The sequence below is a fragment of the Falco biarmicus genome, chromosome 13, assembly GCF_023638135.1.
Source record: "Falco biarmicus isolate bFalBia1 chromosome 13, bFalBia1.pri, whole genome shotgun sequence".
Classification (NCBI taxonomy): domain Eukaryota; kingdom Metazoa; phylum Chordata; class Aves; order Falconiformes; family Falconidae; genus Falco; species Falco biarmicus.
In genome coordinates, this window is record NC_079300.1 from 28,567,863 (window position 1) to 28,587,067 (window position 19,205).

The 19,205-nt window shown below is 51.0% G+C and overlaps 2 protein-coding genes across 2 annotated transcripts; both read right to left on the reverse strand.

Moving 5' to 3' along the window:
- Positions 1-1,234: 1,234 nt before the first annotated feature.
- CRYGS (crystallin gamma S) lies at positions 1,235-9,856 on the reverse strand. The gene is made up of 2 exons (XM_056358047.1): positions 3,522-9,856; positions 1,235-1,562 (listed from the first exon to the last, which is right to left on the reverse strand). The coding sequence occupies exons 1-2, from the start codon at positions 3,828-3,830 to the stop codon at positions 1,290-1,292; spliced, it is 582 nt and encodes a 193-aa protein (XP_056214022.1). The 5' UTR covers positions 3,831-9,856; the 3' UTR covers positions 1,235-1,289.
- Positions 9,857-9,995: 139 nt separating this feature from the next.
- TBCCD1 (TBCC domain containing 1) lies at positions 9,996-18,945 on the reverse strand. Its single transcript, XM_056358045.1, has 7 exons — positions 18,486-18,945; positions 18,257-18,406; positions 16,157-16,523; positions 15,001-15,187; positions 14,351-14,848; positions 11,117-11,277; positions 9,996-10,525 (listed from the first exon to the last, which is right to left on the reverse strand). Exons 1-6 carry the CDS (start codon positions 18,825-18,827, stop codon positions 11,148-11,150), a joined length of 1,674 nt encoding a protein of 557 aa, XP_056214020.1. The 5' UTR covers positions 18,828-18,945; the 3' UTR covers positions 9,996-10,525; positions 11,117-11,147.
- Positions 18,946-19,205: the final 260 nt, after the last annotated feature.

The following is a 19,205-nucleotide window of genomic DNA, read 5'->3' on the forward strand; positions in this document are numbered from 1 at the left end:
ACCTTTGTGCTGGGGGAAGCCCAGAAGGCCGGAGCTGCCCCTCTCAGCAGCCTCTTCCCACTCTCCACCGGTGGTTGCATTCCCGGGGGGTCATAGCACCGCTGCTTGACAAGCATCACTTAACCTGCTTCCCTGCTCCATAATAACCTCATACATCAACTGGGAAGAGACTGCAGAGCATGGCTAGAAGGGTTCTGCTCCTACGTCCAGCACCATTATCCCAAGGCCCCTTGGCTCGATATGCAAACAGGCTGTGGGTCCCCGGGGTGCCCGGGAGGAGAGTGCCCTGCGCAGCGGACATCAGTTATCCCTGTGCAGGAGGCTGTGTGTGGGCACACGGTGACAGTGCAGACCCAGCCTGACATCTAGCAGCACTGGGCAAGATGGGGTGCTGCAGGCGGCAGCAGACTGGGCTGACTGGAAGCCTGACAGCCCCCTTTGCTCTGTGCACATCTCAGGTGCCCGGGGACCTCTTCCTGCCCTTTGAGATCATTCAGCAGCAACCTGCCATCCCAAAGCAGCTTTCCGAGGCACTCGCCACCTCTGACCAGCTGCCCAGCCTAATGTGCTGCTTAGTCCCATTTAAAGCAGCCAGACCCCTTGTCTCACACCTCCAAGGGCCACCCTGTGCCTGACACATTGGGCTGTCAGGGTCCCCAGCATCCCCCACTGAGACTGCAGTCATCTCCCTCCTGCCTGCTCAGGGGCCCCTGCCTCTCACCTCCACTCCTCCCCAGTCCCATTGCCTCGTGCATCACGCGAGGGACATGGACATGCTCCTTCGGCAACAGGACGTCTGCTGCCCGCTCAGGCTCCCCCGGGGGGGTCTCGCTGCACACGCTATGGGTGTAAACCTCATCCCTTCTCCCCAGCCACCAGCAGCCCTTTCTCCCGAGCCACCATGGAGCAGCAACACAGCAAGCGGGGACTCTACAAGGTCATGACAGACTGAGCCACCCACAGCCAGCACCAAAAACTGGAGCCCTGGGGATGGGTGGTCCCACCGCTCCACTAGAGCACAAGCTCCAGCTTCAGGATGGCTTTTCCCTGGAGAGGGGCAGTGGGATGGGGGGGAAGGGAGGGGACAGCCTGGAGGAAGGGGATGACAGCAGAGACAGGCAGTTGGGGCTGGCAAGGAGGGTGTTTTGCTTAGACAAGGCTCAGCTCCACACCGGCTCCCCCAGGGCAGGATAACTCGCACACAGACCCCAGGAATAAGTAGGAGAAGCTGAGCTGAGCGACTCAGTTGCTTTATTGATGGCTTCTGGCAGCCCAGTCAATGGGCTGTATCACTCAGCGATGCTGCGGAAGGACTGGACGGCGGGGCTCGCTGCTCCCCACTCCACAGGTTTGCGGTACTCCCCCTTGGGCAGCAGGTACTGCCTGCCCCGGTAGTTGGGGTGCTCGTAGAAAACCCAGACACCCTCCAGCACTCTGCAGGCATGGACCTCGCGCATGTGCCACTCCTCCATGACAGAAGGGCAGTCTTCAGTGGCTTCAAACATCTGCCCACCAAAATCTCCTTTCTCAAAGACCTGGATGTGGCCCCGGCCTCCACTCGGCTAGAAAAAAGGAAGAGAAAATGGCAGAGGGCTGGGGGGAGACACCGACGTGTCCCCAGCGGATGGGAGCAGAGCTGAGGCACGGTTAGACTCATGTCAGGTACAAACCACCCCCACAGCGTGCCAGGACAGGGCTGAACAGCTCACGTCAGCCCCCAAAAGCGTGTCGGGGAGGCGACCAGGGTAAATCTTGACTGAGCATCACGTGCAAAGCGTGCACAGAAGCATCAAGGCAGAGCAGAGCAGTTTCAGCTCAAACCCCCACCGCAGGCCCGCTGTCACAGGGACGAAGGGGGCAGGGAGGGGTAAGGCCACGACAGCAGGCACTGGGCTCTCCGTCCCAGTCCCGCTGCTGGCTGGGACCCGTCAGCCACGCCACGTGAGCATGAGAAGGAGAGAAGGACCCCCTCCACTCCCCGCTCCTCCGGGCAACGAGGAGTTTAATGAGCTGGTGACCCCAGCTGGGCTGTATTACAGGCAAACACAGCACGGGTATTTTCCACTGTGATTTGAAGCGCTGCTTTGCCTGAAGGCTCTGCGGCAGTTTTAATCTGCAGCTGCCTGGACACCATCTTCCCCCGCCTCCCCCACCCGCCCCAGCCTGCTCTTGTCGCCAGCCCCAGCCAGGCTCGGCGGGTCTCTCGGATCCGACGCTTCTCCAGGGCACTGCGAGCTGCAGGTCCCCATGCAACCTCCCCGGGCGCAGCACGGGTAGTCAGGCACCAGGTGCACGTGCAGGATAAGGCCTCCGCATTTCATCCTGACGGAGGAAACTGTGTTGCTGCTACAGCTCCCACGTGTTTTGCCTCCTTCTCTTATGCCAGATCAGTGCTCTGAACTGGCTGGAAACTCTCCCTGCCCTGTGCAAAGGGATTTAGACCTAGCTCAAACCCAGAGCAGGCTCAAAGCCGCGACAGACCTCCAGACATGAAAGCAAAACCCCTTCTCAGCTGTGAGACCTGCTCCACGCAACAGGAATCGACGGCTGTGCTACTCAAATCAGCGATGCACAGATCTCCGGTGCCTGCCCCACTGCTGGCAAGAACACAGCAGCAGCAGCACGCAGTGTCTCAGCCCCAATCCACACTCCATCCATGCTCCCATCCCTGCCACTTTTAAAGGGTGCTTCTCCCCACAGGCTACCCAGATTGTCCCCTCTGCTTCTTTCTCCCCCTCAGCGCTTCCACAAGGTGTAAATGCTGCTCACTGTCAACCTACATTTATCCCACCTCCTGCGGGTGGAAGGAGAGCTGCTTGCCAGAGGCTGCGGAAGCATCTCACCATCATCAGCTAGGAGGGCGATGAGGACAGTTCCTGCGCTGCAGTGGGGAGACATGCACTGCCCCGTGCGCTCCTAATACCAGGAGACAGCAGGCTGCCCAGGGAGGGGTTCAGGCATCCCTCCTACTCCTGGTCACTCCAGGTCTGCTGCTGGGGCTGTTCTCTCCATGTCCAGAGGGGCTTGGTGATGCTGGGATTCAGTTCCCTGTATCAGAAGGGAGCCCTGGCTTGCTAGAGGGGCAAACTGCTCCTTGTTCTCAGTGCTCCTGCACAACCTACATCCCACTGTTGCAAGCCTTGTGCCCACCGCCCGATTTGGATCAGCTGGCAGCACACCACAGGGAAAGCAAGGGGCAAACCTCGGTGCAACCCTGAAGTCCCAAGAGGAACATGCAGATAAAACTAAACTGCTGTTCTTGTGGAAACTCACCTACAAAGTGCTTAAAGGGATCTGCTTTTCCCCACTGCAGCCAGAAGTGGAAGAGATTTACCTTCTCCACCCCCCGTACGCCCTGCCGGTCCCAGAGCAGGACTGCGGGAGCAAACCCCCTACAGCCACCCTCTCCAAGGGAGCTCCCGCAGGTCTCCAGGAGGATGAAGGCCACCCACAAGCACGCTGAAACCCTTTAACGATAGGTGTTTCAATTAAAATGTCCCTCGGGAAGAGGTCACACTTACTATCTGGACGGCTTTGCAGGAGCCAAGGCGGTCGTTGAGGCCCATCCAGTGGTGGTAGTCAGGGTACTCCCCACGCGTCAGAACATACATGTTCCCAGAAAAGTTCGGCCTCTCATAGGCCACCCAGGTGCCTCCATCCACACGGATGGAGTTGCAGCGACTCAGGTAGGTGTGAAAATCGGGGCAGTCGCTGTCGCACTCATAGCAACGGCCTAGGAAATTCTTGTCTTCATAGAAGGTGACCTGAAACACAAGCAGAGAAAGGAAAGCAGGGAGGTTCCTCGTCCCCCGGCACGTGTCTGCATCCATATTCTAGCTGTACCATGGCATGAAATATCTGAAAACAGAGCCCCCAGGATGTCAAAAACTCCTCAAGCTCCACCGCTGAGCAGGATCAACTGCATCCCAGCTCACCGTGGCAGCCAATTCACCAGCCTGGCCCCAACACCTACAGCTGCCACCAATGTCTTGCCCTGCCCAGCACCTGATTCGGTCCCAATCCAACCCAAAGCTCCCCTGGTGAAGTCCCTCCCTGTCCTCTTTGCAGCAAAACACTATTAATACATTTCCCTCCCACCTTCTCTAGATCAGTAGTTACTAAACAATGACCAAGGGAGCTATAAGCAGTCGATGGACTACACTAAGCAGCATTTCGTTACCGAGTGTTTGCAGTTAGACTTTTACTGATAAGGGGGTGGTGAGGTCGCTTTTCCCCTGGGTCACATCTTCTAGCCCTGCGAGCGTCCTCCTTGTTCCCACTCTAACACTCCACAGCTTGCTTTCTCAAAAGTCAGTGCCAAAAGCTGGACATCACGCAAGCTTTACCAGTGCCACAAGCTAAAGGAGTGCTGCTCCACGTACGTGGTGGACAGCAGAATTCTTTGGAAATCCGAGGACTGCATTTGCAATTGGCCGCTTCTGCTTTGGTTGCTGCAAGTTTGCGATACAGCTGACACTTCCAATTTGTCACATTTCTTTCCCAAGACCTGCTCTACGGCCAGGCAGCTGACTGCAAAGCACTTTGCTTAGGGACACTTCTTCCCTACTTGATCACAACCTGTTTTGAAATGGTCTTGAGAGCTGGTGAGCAAATCCCATTCCTCTCGCCCGAGGTATCACCAACCCAGGCAGCCCTGGAGAGACAACACGTGCTTCCTTCAAAAAACTCTTTGTGGGAATATTGCCAGGCTCTAGACCCAGAGCACTCCCTTTTTCAGCCCCATTTTTAGATCCTTCCAGATGACACTGATCAAGAGCTGCTTTTTGCAATAAGGGTTCCCAAACCAGCATGTCTATTTTGACTACACCCCTTGTTGGTTTATGATACTGTGATGCCAGACCATGCTCAAAATTACATTAGTTTGATGTGAACCAGTCTCAGTAAAACCCTTTCAGCTGCACCCAATTACTAGCCCATCTTCCACCTTAACAGGAGTTTGATTACTTCAGTGTCTTCTAGAGCCTTGCATCAAACCAGCTGATATGCAGGCTGGTTGATCCAATGCACCACGTACTCAAGACATTTCACCTTTTCCAGCCTTCCAGTACCACCCCAGCCCCATACATGCTGCCGGGTTATTTGGTAGCATCTGAGATCACCTCAGCCAATTCCCCCAATTGCTCTGGAGAGAATTTTTCTGGCCACAATGGTTTAAACATCTAACACGTAGTACTCTGTAATCCATTTTTCCCCACAGTTTTTCCATAGCTTGAGTATTAAGACACAGGACCACCTTTTGCTCCTGGCTGGTTGTACTTCGGCTACTGGTATTGGTCTAACATGACTGCTGTTGACAATACCGTTCATTGCCACAGTTTCAACCCAGGAGATAGACTCAAATCTAGGACAACCCCCTCCCTATTTTTTTTTTTTTCATTCACTTTGTGTTAAAAAATAAATTAGTCACAGTTTTCCTGGAGCTGGATGGTCAGTGTGTCCCGCCAGCCTGACCAGGTATCATGCCAGAGGATTTATGTTGTTGGTCTTGTGGCTTGTTAGTAAACCTTTATTAGGATAATGTTATTTCCCTCTTACTTCCAAGAGACTGATTTCCTATCACAAAGTAGTCGGCACATCGAAAAGCAACCTGTCCTCACGTCTCTCCCTCTTGAGCAAGCTCTTCCCTTCTTCAGCACAACGGAGAGCTGGGAGATCGCCACCACCCTTCCAGCAAGTGAATAAAGATCGTAAAAGCTGTGCACTAAAACCTCCAATTCCTGTTTTCCCGCACCGCTACTTCTGAGTAGTTAGCGATGCTGGTCAGCCCTTGCCAGCCACAACCCTGCTGGTTTACACATCTGGATCTCAGCCCACAGGTCTGGTCTCAGCAGGCAGCACCCTGCCCGGGCAGAGCAGCACCTCCTCCAGCCTCACAGCAGGGCGGCTGGCGGTGGGAGAGGAACAGGTCTCCGTCACCTCTGGACTTGGCTTTGCACAGGCTGCCTTGATTCCATGGCTGGCATCCAGCAGAGCCAGCTCCTCCAGTGCTGCCCTACCACAGCAACTGTGCATGCGGTTGGTTCAGTCGGAGTTTAATTTTGTAACAAAAAAGCTCATTTGATGTCCCTTCCCCACCCAGCTTAACACAACTGAACTTCAATTTGACAGAGCTACCTGGCGTTCCCAGGAGGGTGTTTTCCCTGTGCTTATCAAGCCACATAGCCAAAGAAATCCAAGAGCGGAACCAGAGTACGGCCATTCCCACACAACAGTGACCAACCAAAACTGTCGTTCGTTGTTCTATACTTAGAGGAAGACTGAAGGAGCGGGCTCCTGCCCACCCCCTCCCCACCACAGCCCTTTGCGCACACCCTCCGGTCATTTCAGACCTCCTCACTCAGCGCTTCTCAGCTTTCCTCCAGCGATTCAGGCACAAACAGACCAGATGGACATTTTTCACCTGCAGGACAATGACAGGTGAATTACAGATTTCAATCCCGGATTCGTCAGTCCATTCCAGTCGCATCTTACTCCGACTCCTTCACCAAAGCCACCAAGTTGCTCTGCTCTCAGTCCTAACCCATTAGCTGCTCGCTGCCCAAACTTTGCTTTTTGGGGGCTTACCTGGCAGATAACAGATTTGCCATAGTAGATCTTCCTCACAGGACTGTAAAACTCTTACTCCCTTGGCCACCTCACAGCAGCTATCACACCTCTTCCCACCTGCAGCTCTGTTAGAAGGAAACTCGTAAACAATCACTAGCAGCACCCACTGCCTTTTGAGTAAGTAGCATGGGGGCAGCGACCCCTTCCTGGGGCAGATCGCTTGCTTATGTTGTGAGAAATTGTGTTTAATTCTCTCCTTTGCCCTTTTCTTCTCCCTGGAATGTGCTAGATGAGCGCAGCACAGAGAAAAGAGGAGATTTGAGCTCTTTCAGCGACAACTCTCTTGGACATTTTGCTGCACCACAGCAGTGCATAATCAACGAATTCCCTGCAGCACGCTCAAAGGGGCCATGGCTTTCAGCAGGGGTAAGGGCAGTACGTGTCAAAAGTATCTTCAAACATATAGAAGACTCCAGCATGGATCAGTTACGTTTCCCCGGCACCTTCCCTACGCACGGGTACGTAAAGACCATCCCACTGCAACCCGCCAGCCACCAGGTTCACAGCCAGCAGCACACACCATCCTCGGTTTCTAAAGACTGTTCATCAATAGCCAAATGACTTCCAGCCAAGATCACAGAGGAAAGGAGCCGGAAAAGAGCGACTGAATCCAGATCTTCCACAGCATCAGCCAGTGCCTACAAGACCACTCTGCTTCTGAGCCCTCTGCCCCCTTGGGTTTTACAGTTTCCACAGGTTAAACGGAACGTAACCCAGAAGCCAAACTCATACAGTGAAAACATGTACACCTGTCCACAACCTCTCAACGGTTGTTTAACGTTTCACAGGAGAAACTGGCCGCCAGCCCCGAATTCTCACCCTCCATTCCCAGCTGTTCATTCCTGCCCAGTCCCAACCCTGCAACAAGGTCTGCGTGACCAACCAGCCCAGCTCTGCTAACTTCGTGACCAAAGAACAGAGCATTAGAGCTGGATCCTCAGCTGACACATGCCACTCTAGCTGTAGCTGAGCTTTCTAATCTACCTCCTTCTCCAGTTTAAATTCATCTCTGCTGGTTCTACCAAATCGGAAGGCTGGTTTGCATCTCTCAGGGTGACATGGTCATCACTCAGGTGTCTTTCTGTCGCAGCACACCCTTTGCTCCACCATGGAAGGGGGATGCAACGGCTGCTGCTAGTGGTGTTGGGACCCGGGTCCTCCCAAGGAAGCCTTCCATGAGACTCTGCTCTGCAAACGCAGCTCGTCACATTCACTGCTGGCACAGCAGCCTCCACCATCAATTTATAAGGCATCAGATCCTGGTGCATTTTAAAATATCCCTTCACCAGTCACTGTGTTCAACTCCATCCTCTCACTGAGCCACACCTATAGGAAACAGCCAAGATCTGGGAAAAGACTAGGCAGGGCTCAGCTTCAGTTTCCCTCCATTTGAAGAGGGATTCCAAGCATCTCCTCTTGCTGACACACTGACAGAGGGTGAAGCTGTCAGCAGAACAAAGAAATCAAAGTTTCTCCACAGCTTATCCCTGATAAATTCTGTACTCTTAGCCACAATCATGAACAGGCTGCAAATAAACTTACCTTGGTTCCAGCTCTGGACATTTTCCGTTCCAGCCAAGCTCCCCAGTGCTGGAGGAACGTCAGAAGCTGTTACAAACAGCCAGGATCTGAGGCACCCTTTTTATAATGGGCTTGTTTTAAACCAGACAGCCGCTTTGTCATGAGAATAGGATCCAAAAATTGAGTCAGTGATTCTGAGGCTATAGCCGATTTCCAGAAAAGCAAACAGGATTATGGAATAAAGGAAGGCTTCGCCATCCTCCCTTTGTTACCATTTGCTGAGTCAGAACACCAAAACTCTGCCAAACACACTCAAAACACGCAGCCCCCTGCCAAGTCCTGGAGGACGGAGGGCAATCTGGCTGCTCTCTCCCTTTCAAGCATGCTAAACAAGAAGGCATCCCCATCAGCTCTAAAAGGCCCACCCCCATTTGTAAGGAGGAGACCCAATATTTATCAGAGAACATTCCCATGCAGCAAAAGATGCAGCTAGGAAACAGTAAACACGTGCTCAGGGCAGACACCACAGGCTTGCAAAGAACAGCCTCTGCATCAAAAGCTCACAATGGAAACATCTGTGCAGCAAACAGGCCATGTATTTTTATAGCACACCCTCAGCTTGAGCTATACTGCTCCAAATGATGCCTGACAGAAGAAGAGAAGTATGCCTGGCCACACACCCCCAAAGTGAGTGATTTCTCCCATCAGATAGTAAAGAACGATGCCCAGATTTGTGACCGTATCTGCTAGCATCACAAATTCAACTCAAAACTCTTACACCACTGTCTGAGGTTTGAGCAAAAAGGTTTTTGCTTTTAGCCACAGTCTGGCCCACTGAGCAGGGAGGGCGAGGATTGCTGGCTTATGGACACCCACACACCCCCCCCCGCCAGCGCATTATGAAAAAACACCTCTGCAGCTATTCACTGCACCAGCCCAAAGGCTTAGTGAAACAAAGGGAAACAAATTTGGCACAGCAGCGCCTGAAACACACAGAACCTATTTCAAATCTGTCAGGACAAGCAGTCTCGCAACAGCAGCTCTGCGTGCCACACCGTGTACACTGCTGCAGCTCTGCGAGATGCAGTCAGATACAACAGCCTAAGGCAGACACACTCAGCACCAATCTGCCCATTTTAGATGTCTTGAATTGCCCAGTGCTGTTGCTTACACCTCTTACGGCTAGAAAGCTGTGAGGCCACTTAGATATTGGGGTTTTTTTATTCAAATGCTGTCTGAAGATCAGAGTTTAACCACAATGTAGGTCCTATCAAAAGGCAACTCAGTACGTCCACTAGGACATCTCAAAGCTCCGCTGTGGTCACTATGCACATCCCTCCCTTAAATGTTGGTTAAATAGAATAAACTCACCTTGCACTGCATCACTCGACTCACCTGGAGCTAAGAGCGACCTTCAGAAAACTTCTAACATCACAACAGCTGGGTACACTGGAGCACTAAACGCCCCTGCCTTCCTCTCACTCCAAGCTTGGATACTCCTTCATAAGGCACCGACAGCTGCTGCCTTTAGTCACCCACACGATGCCTTTGTCTGCCTTGCCTGGCTTATTTAGGTGCTCAGCTATGAGCAGATATCCCCATGAGAGGTTCCACTAGCGCATGAAAATGGTACTCATTCAAGCTGATACCCTTTACAAGCAATATTAAAGGTAGGAAACAAAATACTGTGCTACGGCAGCCTTCAAAACATTCAACTCCACGGCGGTTAATAAATTAGCACTTTCCTCTCAGCTGACCTGTTCACATTTCATTAAGCTGTAGAGATGTTGCATCCCTCTAACACCCACCATACAGGTAAAACCCTCTCCCTAGGACACATGCCAAGCTTATCTGAGAATTTTGTTTTATTGACATTCGTTAAAACAACGCAAACATGTAAAAGTTAATTCCATAAAAACGCATTGCTTAAGTGCCACCTTCATATAAAAAAAAAATCCATTGAATTTCATTCATTAAAAAAAAAAAAAATCAAACATTTCTTTTTCACATTTACAGAAGTAGTGCAGCTGCCTTGTACCATACAGACACACACGATGCCCAGAGCCCTGCATCCAGCTTTGCAACGGGAAGGGCTCCTGTGCCAGACACCTGCACGCCACGGACACTAACCGTGGCGACAGCCTCCCTGCTGAAGGATCCACAACAAGGCACACTTCATCATCCTCCAGTGACATGCACTTCCTCAGTTACCAACAGCATAGTTACAGCATCTTCCTGGGAAAGTAGCAGTGACCAGAAATCCTGCAGCAGACAGCCCAGTCCACACCGAGGCTGGGGGTCAGATCCACATCGAGCGTGTTCAGGCAGGATGGCCACAAAGTCCTAATGAGAACTGTTTTCAGTGTATATTCCGAGACTGTAACAAAATAAGAGGAGCAAATTTTACTCCCAACACTAGCAAAGAAAAGGCAACCCAAAGACTAACAAAAAGGAAAAAACAACAACTTTACAACAGTTTGAAATATGCAATGGCAGAAAAGCACAATAAGGGCTTGTCTCTGGCTCCTAAACCACTTCCACTTGGGAAGAGAAAGAGACCACAAAGTACGAATTATGTGACATCTCACTCGACTCTTTTAAGCAAAAAGTAAGACAGATAAGTACAAACATTAATACACACAGCCTCTCTGACAGAGCAGCTATTCAAGTAAGTTTTTACATCAGATTACATACAATATCCCTATCTGCCTTTATAGACACACACGGATGTCCCCAACAAACCAAACAGAACACCTGCAGAGAACAAGGGGGGTGCTGTGTACACAGGGAACAGGTTCAAACTGCTTGAGAGGTTTTGACTGCAAAGTAAGAACTAAAACCAAATGCCAGGCTCTCGGGAGAATGGCCACTGAACAGCCTCCTTCTCCTACCCCTGCCAAGGCTGTGCAAAGAAACACGGGGCAATTCTTCCTGATAAAGAATCAAGAGAAACAGGCCCTCTACTCACCCCTGCTTTCCTTCCGCTGCACAGGAATGTTCTATCCTGCTGCCTGCTTGGAGCCTACGGCAGGAGGGACAAGGCTATCCAGCTGCTGACGGTTCCCTGTCTCAATCAGCCATTCGTAGAATTTGTTTTCTACCAGTATCTGGAACTGTTTCCTCTGATCCCTGAAAGCAAAAGAAGATCAGCAAAAGATCAGTATGTAAAGGTCACACTTATTTATAGTACTATACTTTCACTACCAAAACAAGCTTCCATATACATCAGAGCTAAGAGTTGGGCTTGATGCCTGAACTGTCTGTACCAGGAAGAGAAGGTTTTTACCAAGTGAACATGACTATGGTGAACCCCAAAGGCAGAACTGGCAGAGTTAGAAAAGTCATGCAAACTTCCCCATCCCACCAGCACAGCAACCCTGCCCCACAGGGCTGCCTGCACTTTACTCTTAGAGCACAGATTAAAAACTGTCTGAAAAGGGAGAAAAAGAAGATTAGTAACCAGCATTCTAGCACTAAAGACACAAAATTCTGTTCTGACAGCATCTGAAAGAGAGAGGACGGAGATCAGGGGAAAAAATGCACCTATAAACACTCCTTAACTAATTCCCATTACTGCTAAGTAACTTTTGGGGTGGTTTTATTAAGACCAGCAGTAACAGGGAATGCAGGCTCTCTGTCACTGGCACCAGTCAGATGCCCAAAAGCAGCACAGTCTAACAGCAATACTTCTCCAGAGTCACATCCCAGCCATCAGTTCCAGAATTTCTTAAGCCAAAGGTGGCATGGGTGTTGAGTAGTCCTGCTGGATTTTATTTTTTTTTCCTATGAGCTTACACAATTCCTTTCACAACCCATGTAAAACATAACATTTTAAATATCCTGTGGGATTTTATGTGGTTTTGCTTTGAACCCAATCCTAATTTGATGTGCTGATCCCACCCCACGTTGGGAAGAGGAGCAAACCAGCCCCATTCATTTTTGTGCCACGGCTTCAGAGGCCCGGTGTACCGAGACCCTTTTTTGAAGCTGAAGGTTCTTCTTTGTGCTATCGATTACATTTGAGACATTCCACAGAAAGCAGGGTTCTAGGACAGAAGGTAACCTAAATTCCTCCCCAGAGAACATGAACACAAAGGCAGTCACTTCTTTCTTCCCTTATGGTTTTATGTTCTCCAAGTGCTCTTTATATACCTTGATCTGCTACTGACCCTGAAAGACATTCTGTCTCATATGCTCGGAAAATGAATAAACAGGATTTTATGCTTTTTGCGAGTTGTTCCTCAAGCTGTCTTATTGGTCCTGTCTTACGGGGGTTTTACTTTCAGCCTGGCAGGATTTGCATTCTTTTTTTGCCCCACTTTCCTCATTCAGACAACTTCAACTTCTTGAAAGATGTCTTCTTATTTCTAACATTCCCTTTCACCTCCCCGTTCAAGCACGGCAGCTTTTTTCTTTCTACAAGTCTGATATCCTGTTTGCTCTAAGCTTCCTAGTTGTCTCCCTGCCTGCAGGAGACAGACACATTTTACACTGTCAGCTGACCAGTTTCTTTTCAGCAAGCTTCTACACTTGGCAGAGTTTTCCCCCTTTTAAGAAATTAACCGCTCCAGTAGTGAGCTTTTGCCTCTTTGCTGTGATTGCTGTAGAGGATGTTAAAACTAAGCATATAATCTGTATTACTTCACATTCCTTTAACAGCAAGATTTTGACAGGCCAAACACCTTCACAAAACCCTACGATGCGAAGTGGCAGCCCTGGGAGGACAATGGGTGGAGGGGGAAGCACCTTAAATGCAGCTGATAGACACAACAGCTAGCACAAGGGCTGAGGTTCTAACTTTCCTCTCTGAAAAGTTCTGAGTTTTCTCCCTGAGCCCTTGAAGACTCAGGGCTGAGAATTTCCAAGGTTTTTACACCTCTGTCACCACTACTGGATCACTGCTGCTCAGCTACCCTCCTCCTATAGCAAAATCCTGCCTCAGAATCCTTTCTCTCTCCCAGTTTTTCAAACTGCACGCTCCTCCACGCTCAGCACAGAGGCACCTGGACTTCAGAAAAGAACAAGGGAAGCTGAGGGAGCTCCTCCAAAACAATGAACAAACAAATGGACCAGAACTCCTCAGCCTGGTATGATGGGAACTGTTGACAGTTTGACCCAAGAGGAGGTTTTCATATTCCGTGTTCCCCACAGTATAAACCCCTCCAAGATCACTGCTTATCATCACCCAGTTACACACCCGTGGCAACTCATCGACTGAGCACAGAACAGAAAGAAAATCTATACAGCTTAAGTACAGCTTAGGGAACAAAACTTGTTGTCATCTCTTCAAGTCTTCACAATTGTACTATCCCCGTTCTGTCTTTGCAAAGGAAGCCAGGTCCTTCAGGTTGCTGTATCAAAACGGTTCACAAAAACATAAAAGCTAAACTGAAGTCAGCAGAGATTTGTACCCTCGCCCGATCTGGCTGGTTGCAGCAGGAAGCACGCTGACACAGGGAGCAAGCTGAACTTTTTCAGAACTCCACAACAGGTGCTGAGAAAGCCAGCAGATGCTCACGGTACATGGGGTGGGATAGATAGGCCTAGCTAGCACAGCAAAAGCTGGGCAGAGGATTCAGCGTGATCTGGTAAGGAGGACTTTAAAAGCTACTGTCCACAAGGTGATCTACCGTAATGGTCCACATGCACATTCTTAGCTCACCTCAACAACAGATGGGACAGTAATTTAAAGCTTCAGTCTCAATGTAAAGGTTGGGCTAAGAGCGACCGTCAATCAGCTGCAGGCCAATAATTAGTCGAGCTGTCGCTCAGGGTACGCACCCAGATCTCACCCATGGCAGCATGCGACACTGGAAGCAGAACAGAGACAGCAGAGAGACAGTACCCAGCGTGAGACAGGTTGTAAACTCTTACTGCCAGGGTGGATCCCTCACCTCAACCATCACCAGTACCTAGGCATGCTTTTCCTCAAGTCTCACAAGCTAGGAAAATGCAATCAAAACAATGCACCTCCTTCAGAGTTACGGTTGTGAGCATTATTCTTCTCACTGTAATGATACCAAAGACCACGATCGCAAGATTGCTAATTACTAATGCTTTAGAAACGGCATGCAAGACGTGATTCATGCAAATCAACCCATTATTAAAGCATTTTTGTTGGACCACATCAAAGGCATCTTCTATTTGCATGCCTGAGCTGAGCTGCAATGCAGCTCACACGTTCCTATTCAGACGCACTCACTTGGTCAGGCCTGCCTCCTTCACAGTTTTCTGCCAGATCTGTATCTTCTGCTCTCGCTGACTCAGCGCCTTCTGATAGGCAGGGGGAAGCCCACCCGGCGTCTCCGTGGTGTCTCCTTCCATCTCAAAAGGAATTACGAAGGTGTAGAAGTCCGAGGGGGGCAGGAGGCGGAAGACACTCATGTCACCGCTCTCCTTGCACACCAGCATGGGACTGTCCCAGTAGTTTGGCAGAGTGGCCAAGCCCACTTGAGCCATGTGGTCTTCAAGCATCGGATAATGGGTGTGGAAAGGGGCAAAGCTGACTGCTTGGTTCCCTGGGAGGATGAGAGGCTGGGTAGGTGTGAGAATGTAAAAAGTACAGCCAGTGGTGGAAGAAAGGGACAAACGATGGCAAACCACAATGACCTTGACATTGTCACAGCTGTGGACATGAACAGACGCCTGCACAGGGCCAAGGACAAAAGTGCTATTCCGGCACTTCTCAATGGTCACAGATCTGCCAAAGAACAAGACAGCGAGGACACGGTGAGCAGGAAAGAGCAAAACATTTTCAATTTTTCACTGCTTAGTCTATCTAACAAAAAACTTTGCGCTCGAACAAACCTGCTGAAAAGACATCTAGCTGTGTTCCAGGAGAACAAAACTCACCGGAGAGGGGAGAGGAGGTAAATGAAGGACTCGTTGCAGCGATGAATCCTTACATGAGCCCCCACGAGGGTGTCCGAGCTCTTGGCCAGTGTCTGCTTGTACACCTGGCTCATTATCACCATGGGGAACACCTCTGGCACCACACGAGTATTGCAGGCAATCTTTGCTCTCCTGGTTGTTCCTTCAACTGCAAAATAAAGATCACCAATGCATTTAAAATTAAAGCACAAAAAGGTTACATGGGATCCCTACAGGATGCTGGCTCACTGCCCACATCACTCAGCAATCCCTTGAGAAAATAATCAGGCCACAACTTCAAGGATGGTACCGTCAAGCTGCATCACTTCATGCACGAGTCACACCACCCACCGATGTGTGCCTGCTAGGCAGGTCAGTAGTACGGAGCAGGCAGAAGCTCCAGAACTCAGGGCACATTGGAAGATCAAAAACTCTTCAAAATTGTTCAGGGGCAGCCAAAGCCTCCCACAGGCTACAGACAGCCCTGCCCTAGGCATCTCCATTTCCAGAAGTCTGGTCCCAAACACAAGATTTAGCCTGGAAAGAAGATCCTTAGGGCAAGTTTTATGCTGAAAGCAGGAGCTGCATGTTTTAGAACAGTGAAATGCTCCCTCTACAGTATAATCCTTGAGCAACCTCGCTGCCATACCTAACATACTGTCACTCTCACGTCTATGCAGTCAGAGAAACAACGTATTAATCCGATTCTTTTTCTCCTAAGGTTGAAGATGCTCTGGCTCCACCACCATGTCTCTGCAGGTGAGGGGCTGTGATTCAAGACAAGGAAACCTAGACCAGTTTTCAGCTTTGCCGCAAACACACCACAGTATCTACTCTCTGTGCCCAGCTGTACTTGAATAATGTAGTAATACTGACCTCACGCAGCGGGGCCTTTAACAATGAAGTTGTTGCTGTTTGCTCACAAAAGTGATCCAAGGACCAGAAAAATGCACGCAGATGTCACGCAGCACTCTCTAGTTGCCCAGACTCACCTCTCAGCTGTTACTTTCCCCATCTCCACTGACAGTAGGAGGAAAAGAAACCAAGCTCCCCCCCCAACACTGCCAGACTCCTGGTCAGCAAGAGGAGCTGAGACCGGAAAGTCCTTTCTGAAAATAAAGGCAAGGCCAGTAGCTACCTTGCTGTGCCCACGCGAGTTTCTTCCCGGACTTGAGGCAAGCATTCATTCCAAAAGGGTTTGTCGTCAGGCAAGACCTCAGCCAGCTCTCTAGCTTGGGGAAAGAGAAGGCTCTGGAAACCTTCGAGTAGCCGTTCTGCCCGTGACAGGGCTGCCAGAGGGCAAGCTCATGCAAAGGATGGACTGTCTTGGATTTGTTCACGGTCCCTTCAATAAGAAAGCTGAGAGCACAGACGGCTTCATAGGACACCAAGCTACTGTGGGTGGAATGGGAGGTGGCAGTGAGCTGCTCTGGCTCCAGCAGCAGTTCCAGCATATCCAAGAGGTGGCTCTGCACAAAGGCACGGTGGTCCTGATCGTTCCAGTTCTTGGTGGGCAGAAAAACACACAAAAGAGAGGTGAAGAGGCAAGTTCTCACAGAGCTAGCAAGCTTTACTGACATTATACAATGCATCCTTGCTTACGCTTGTCCTAGAAGGGGGAAAGCAAGTCAAATGTGGTGCTCTCCCCTGCTCACTGCTTCTGCTGCTCTGCTTTTCCAACCCACAGAAAGCAACCTCCCCGCAAAAAGGAACAAAACCATTTTATTCTAACTCCAAGCACCACATATTTCATTCTAGGAAACAGGAACAGACTCTCCTACAATCCTTCCCACACAAATTCAGCCAGCTGCTGCTGGCAATTGACGGCAGGAAAGAAATCAGTAACTGACAGTCAAGGTCTCGCAACTGCTCTATTGGAAAATTGCCGCGTCTGTTCCAGACCTTCAGATATGATTCAGTGCCGTCTCCTGAGGCACTGCAGGGAAAAAAAGCAGAGGGTCATTTCTTCACAGCGAGCACACCAATAAACCAAAAGACCTCTGAAAGAATCATTAGTTCAAATTCTAAAGGGCTCCAGACAAAAAAAAAAAAAGCGCGAGACTAGAATTATGGCAGACCTTAATAAAGACAACCTTTGTCGGCCCGTGAACTGCAAAACAAGCAACACACGGCTGCGATTACACATTTTCCTCACCATCTACAAGGGCTGTAGCCAAAAGGGATGAGAAGCAGCTGCAAACGTCTTGTCCAGCAGCTGGAGATCCCTGCACTGTGACAGAGACCCCCTTGGACTGGGCAAGCCTCTCCACACCACTTCAAAGGGGACACAAGCACTGCTGAAGTTGGGGAAATCTCACCGGATCGCACAGGGAAAAGTGGAGACAGCCCCAATTCCATCGGGACCAAAACCTCCAGGAGGGGTACACGGTAGTCAAGACACACCTCCTTCCTGTCCAGAGTTTTATGTAACAGTTCTAGTTTAAAAGAGAACATCAGCTTTTATGGATGTTCCATGCCCACCCACCTCACAGCCCTGTGTCAGTTCTTCTCGTTTCTTTTTTCATTTGTTCACTCTTTCAGTATAAAATTACCCCGTTCCTATTTTTAATTATTTCAGCTTGTCCCAAGCTACATTCCCCTACCTCAGACAGCTCATGGCATCACAGTTGTGACAGAAATCCACAGAGTTTTGCAGCCAGCCTTATCACGTTACCAATCGCTCTCAAATACAGAGTTGCCCAATAAGCTGCACCCAATAAATCCAGCTCGCTTCTCTTCTTTCAAATTACTTGACATTATTTGAAAAGGAAACCATTAAACATTTCCATCCACATGGTTAACCTACAGCTGACCAACCAACTCCCCTCTCTGAAACGTAACGCCACAGACCATCCCGGGATTCTTATACTCTACAGTGGATCACTGGAAAGCAGCCTCCAACATAACAAAAGCTTTCCATTTGAGTAATAGAAAAAGCAAAGAGGAAGCTGCTTCTTAAAAAGAGAATTGCCAAGGCTCTTGGAAAACTATCACAGTTGGTCTCAGACTCTAGGAAATTCCCATGGTCAACTCTTGCTGGTAAAGCTGCAGAGAATACACCAACCTCGTTTTGTTTACTACTGAGTGCAGTAACTCCAATTTGACTCTAGCTTAGACTTGACCACAGGCAGTATTACACCCTCCCAGGAACACACCCACTGCTTTTCAGCCTGCCTCAGGGCAGGACTTTGCAGTTTCCCACCGGGCCACACAAGGAGAATCCTGTAGCCACAGGTACCTTATTCTCGCTGGCCGATTTTCCAGTCAGGCTGGGAGACTTGGTCCTGGGGCTGGGCCACTCCTCCCCGATCAGAGACCTTCGCAGAGAGACCTTGTTCACCTGCTGGAGGTACAGGAACAGCAGAAACTGCAGGGTGTCTACGGACAGCTAGCCAAGAGGGAGAGAAAGAGGCGTCAGGCCGGGCTGGGGTCCCCCACACCCGCCCGGCCCGGGATTGGGCTCCTGCCTTGCTCCGCTCCCGCTCGAGCTCCTCGGCGCTGGCGCAGGCCGCCTCGGCCTCGGCCCACTCGAGGCTGCGCGGCGGGTCGTGCCGCAGGAGGCTGCGGAAGAGCTCGAAGTAGAGCCAGGCCAGGCCGCGGCTCAGCTGCAGCTTCCCGCAGGCGACGTGCCGCCAGCAGGGCCACGACAGCCGCGGGAAGTAGCCCTCGGCCGCCCGCGCCCGGGCGTAGGCCACCATCTTCCGCAGGTAGTGGGGCCCGAGGCGGGTGGGCGGTGGGACGGGCAGGGCCCCCACCAGGAACGGCTCCACCTTCACCCACAGCCGCACACGGACCGCCACCGCCTCCATAGCGACCGCCGCCGCCGCTCGCTTCCGGTGCCCGCCGAGGCGCCGCGCGGAGCGGCACCCGCGTAGGACCAACGAGATGACCCTTCCCTCACGCAGTGGAGGACTCCGCCAAGCCCGGGGTCCGCCCCTTCCCCTCGGAGCCGATTCCGATTGGCCGCTCAAGCCAGCGAGGAGGCGGGAACAAACGACGCGCCCTCTGACTGGCTGCCGCTGGGCAAACTCGTACTTCCGCGAAGCCTGGAAGGGCGATAGGATGTGACGCCACGAGCCGTGATTGGACCGGTGAGCTCGGAGCCGACGTCCTGTCAGACGATTGGCTGCTGCTGCGGAGCCGGTGGTGAAGTGTGCGCAGCCGATAGGCCGGCGGCCAGCAGCGCG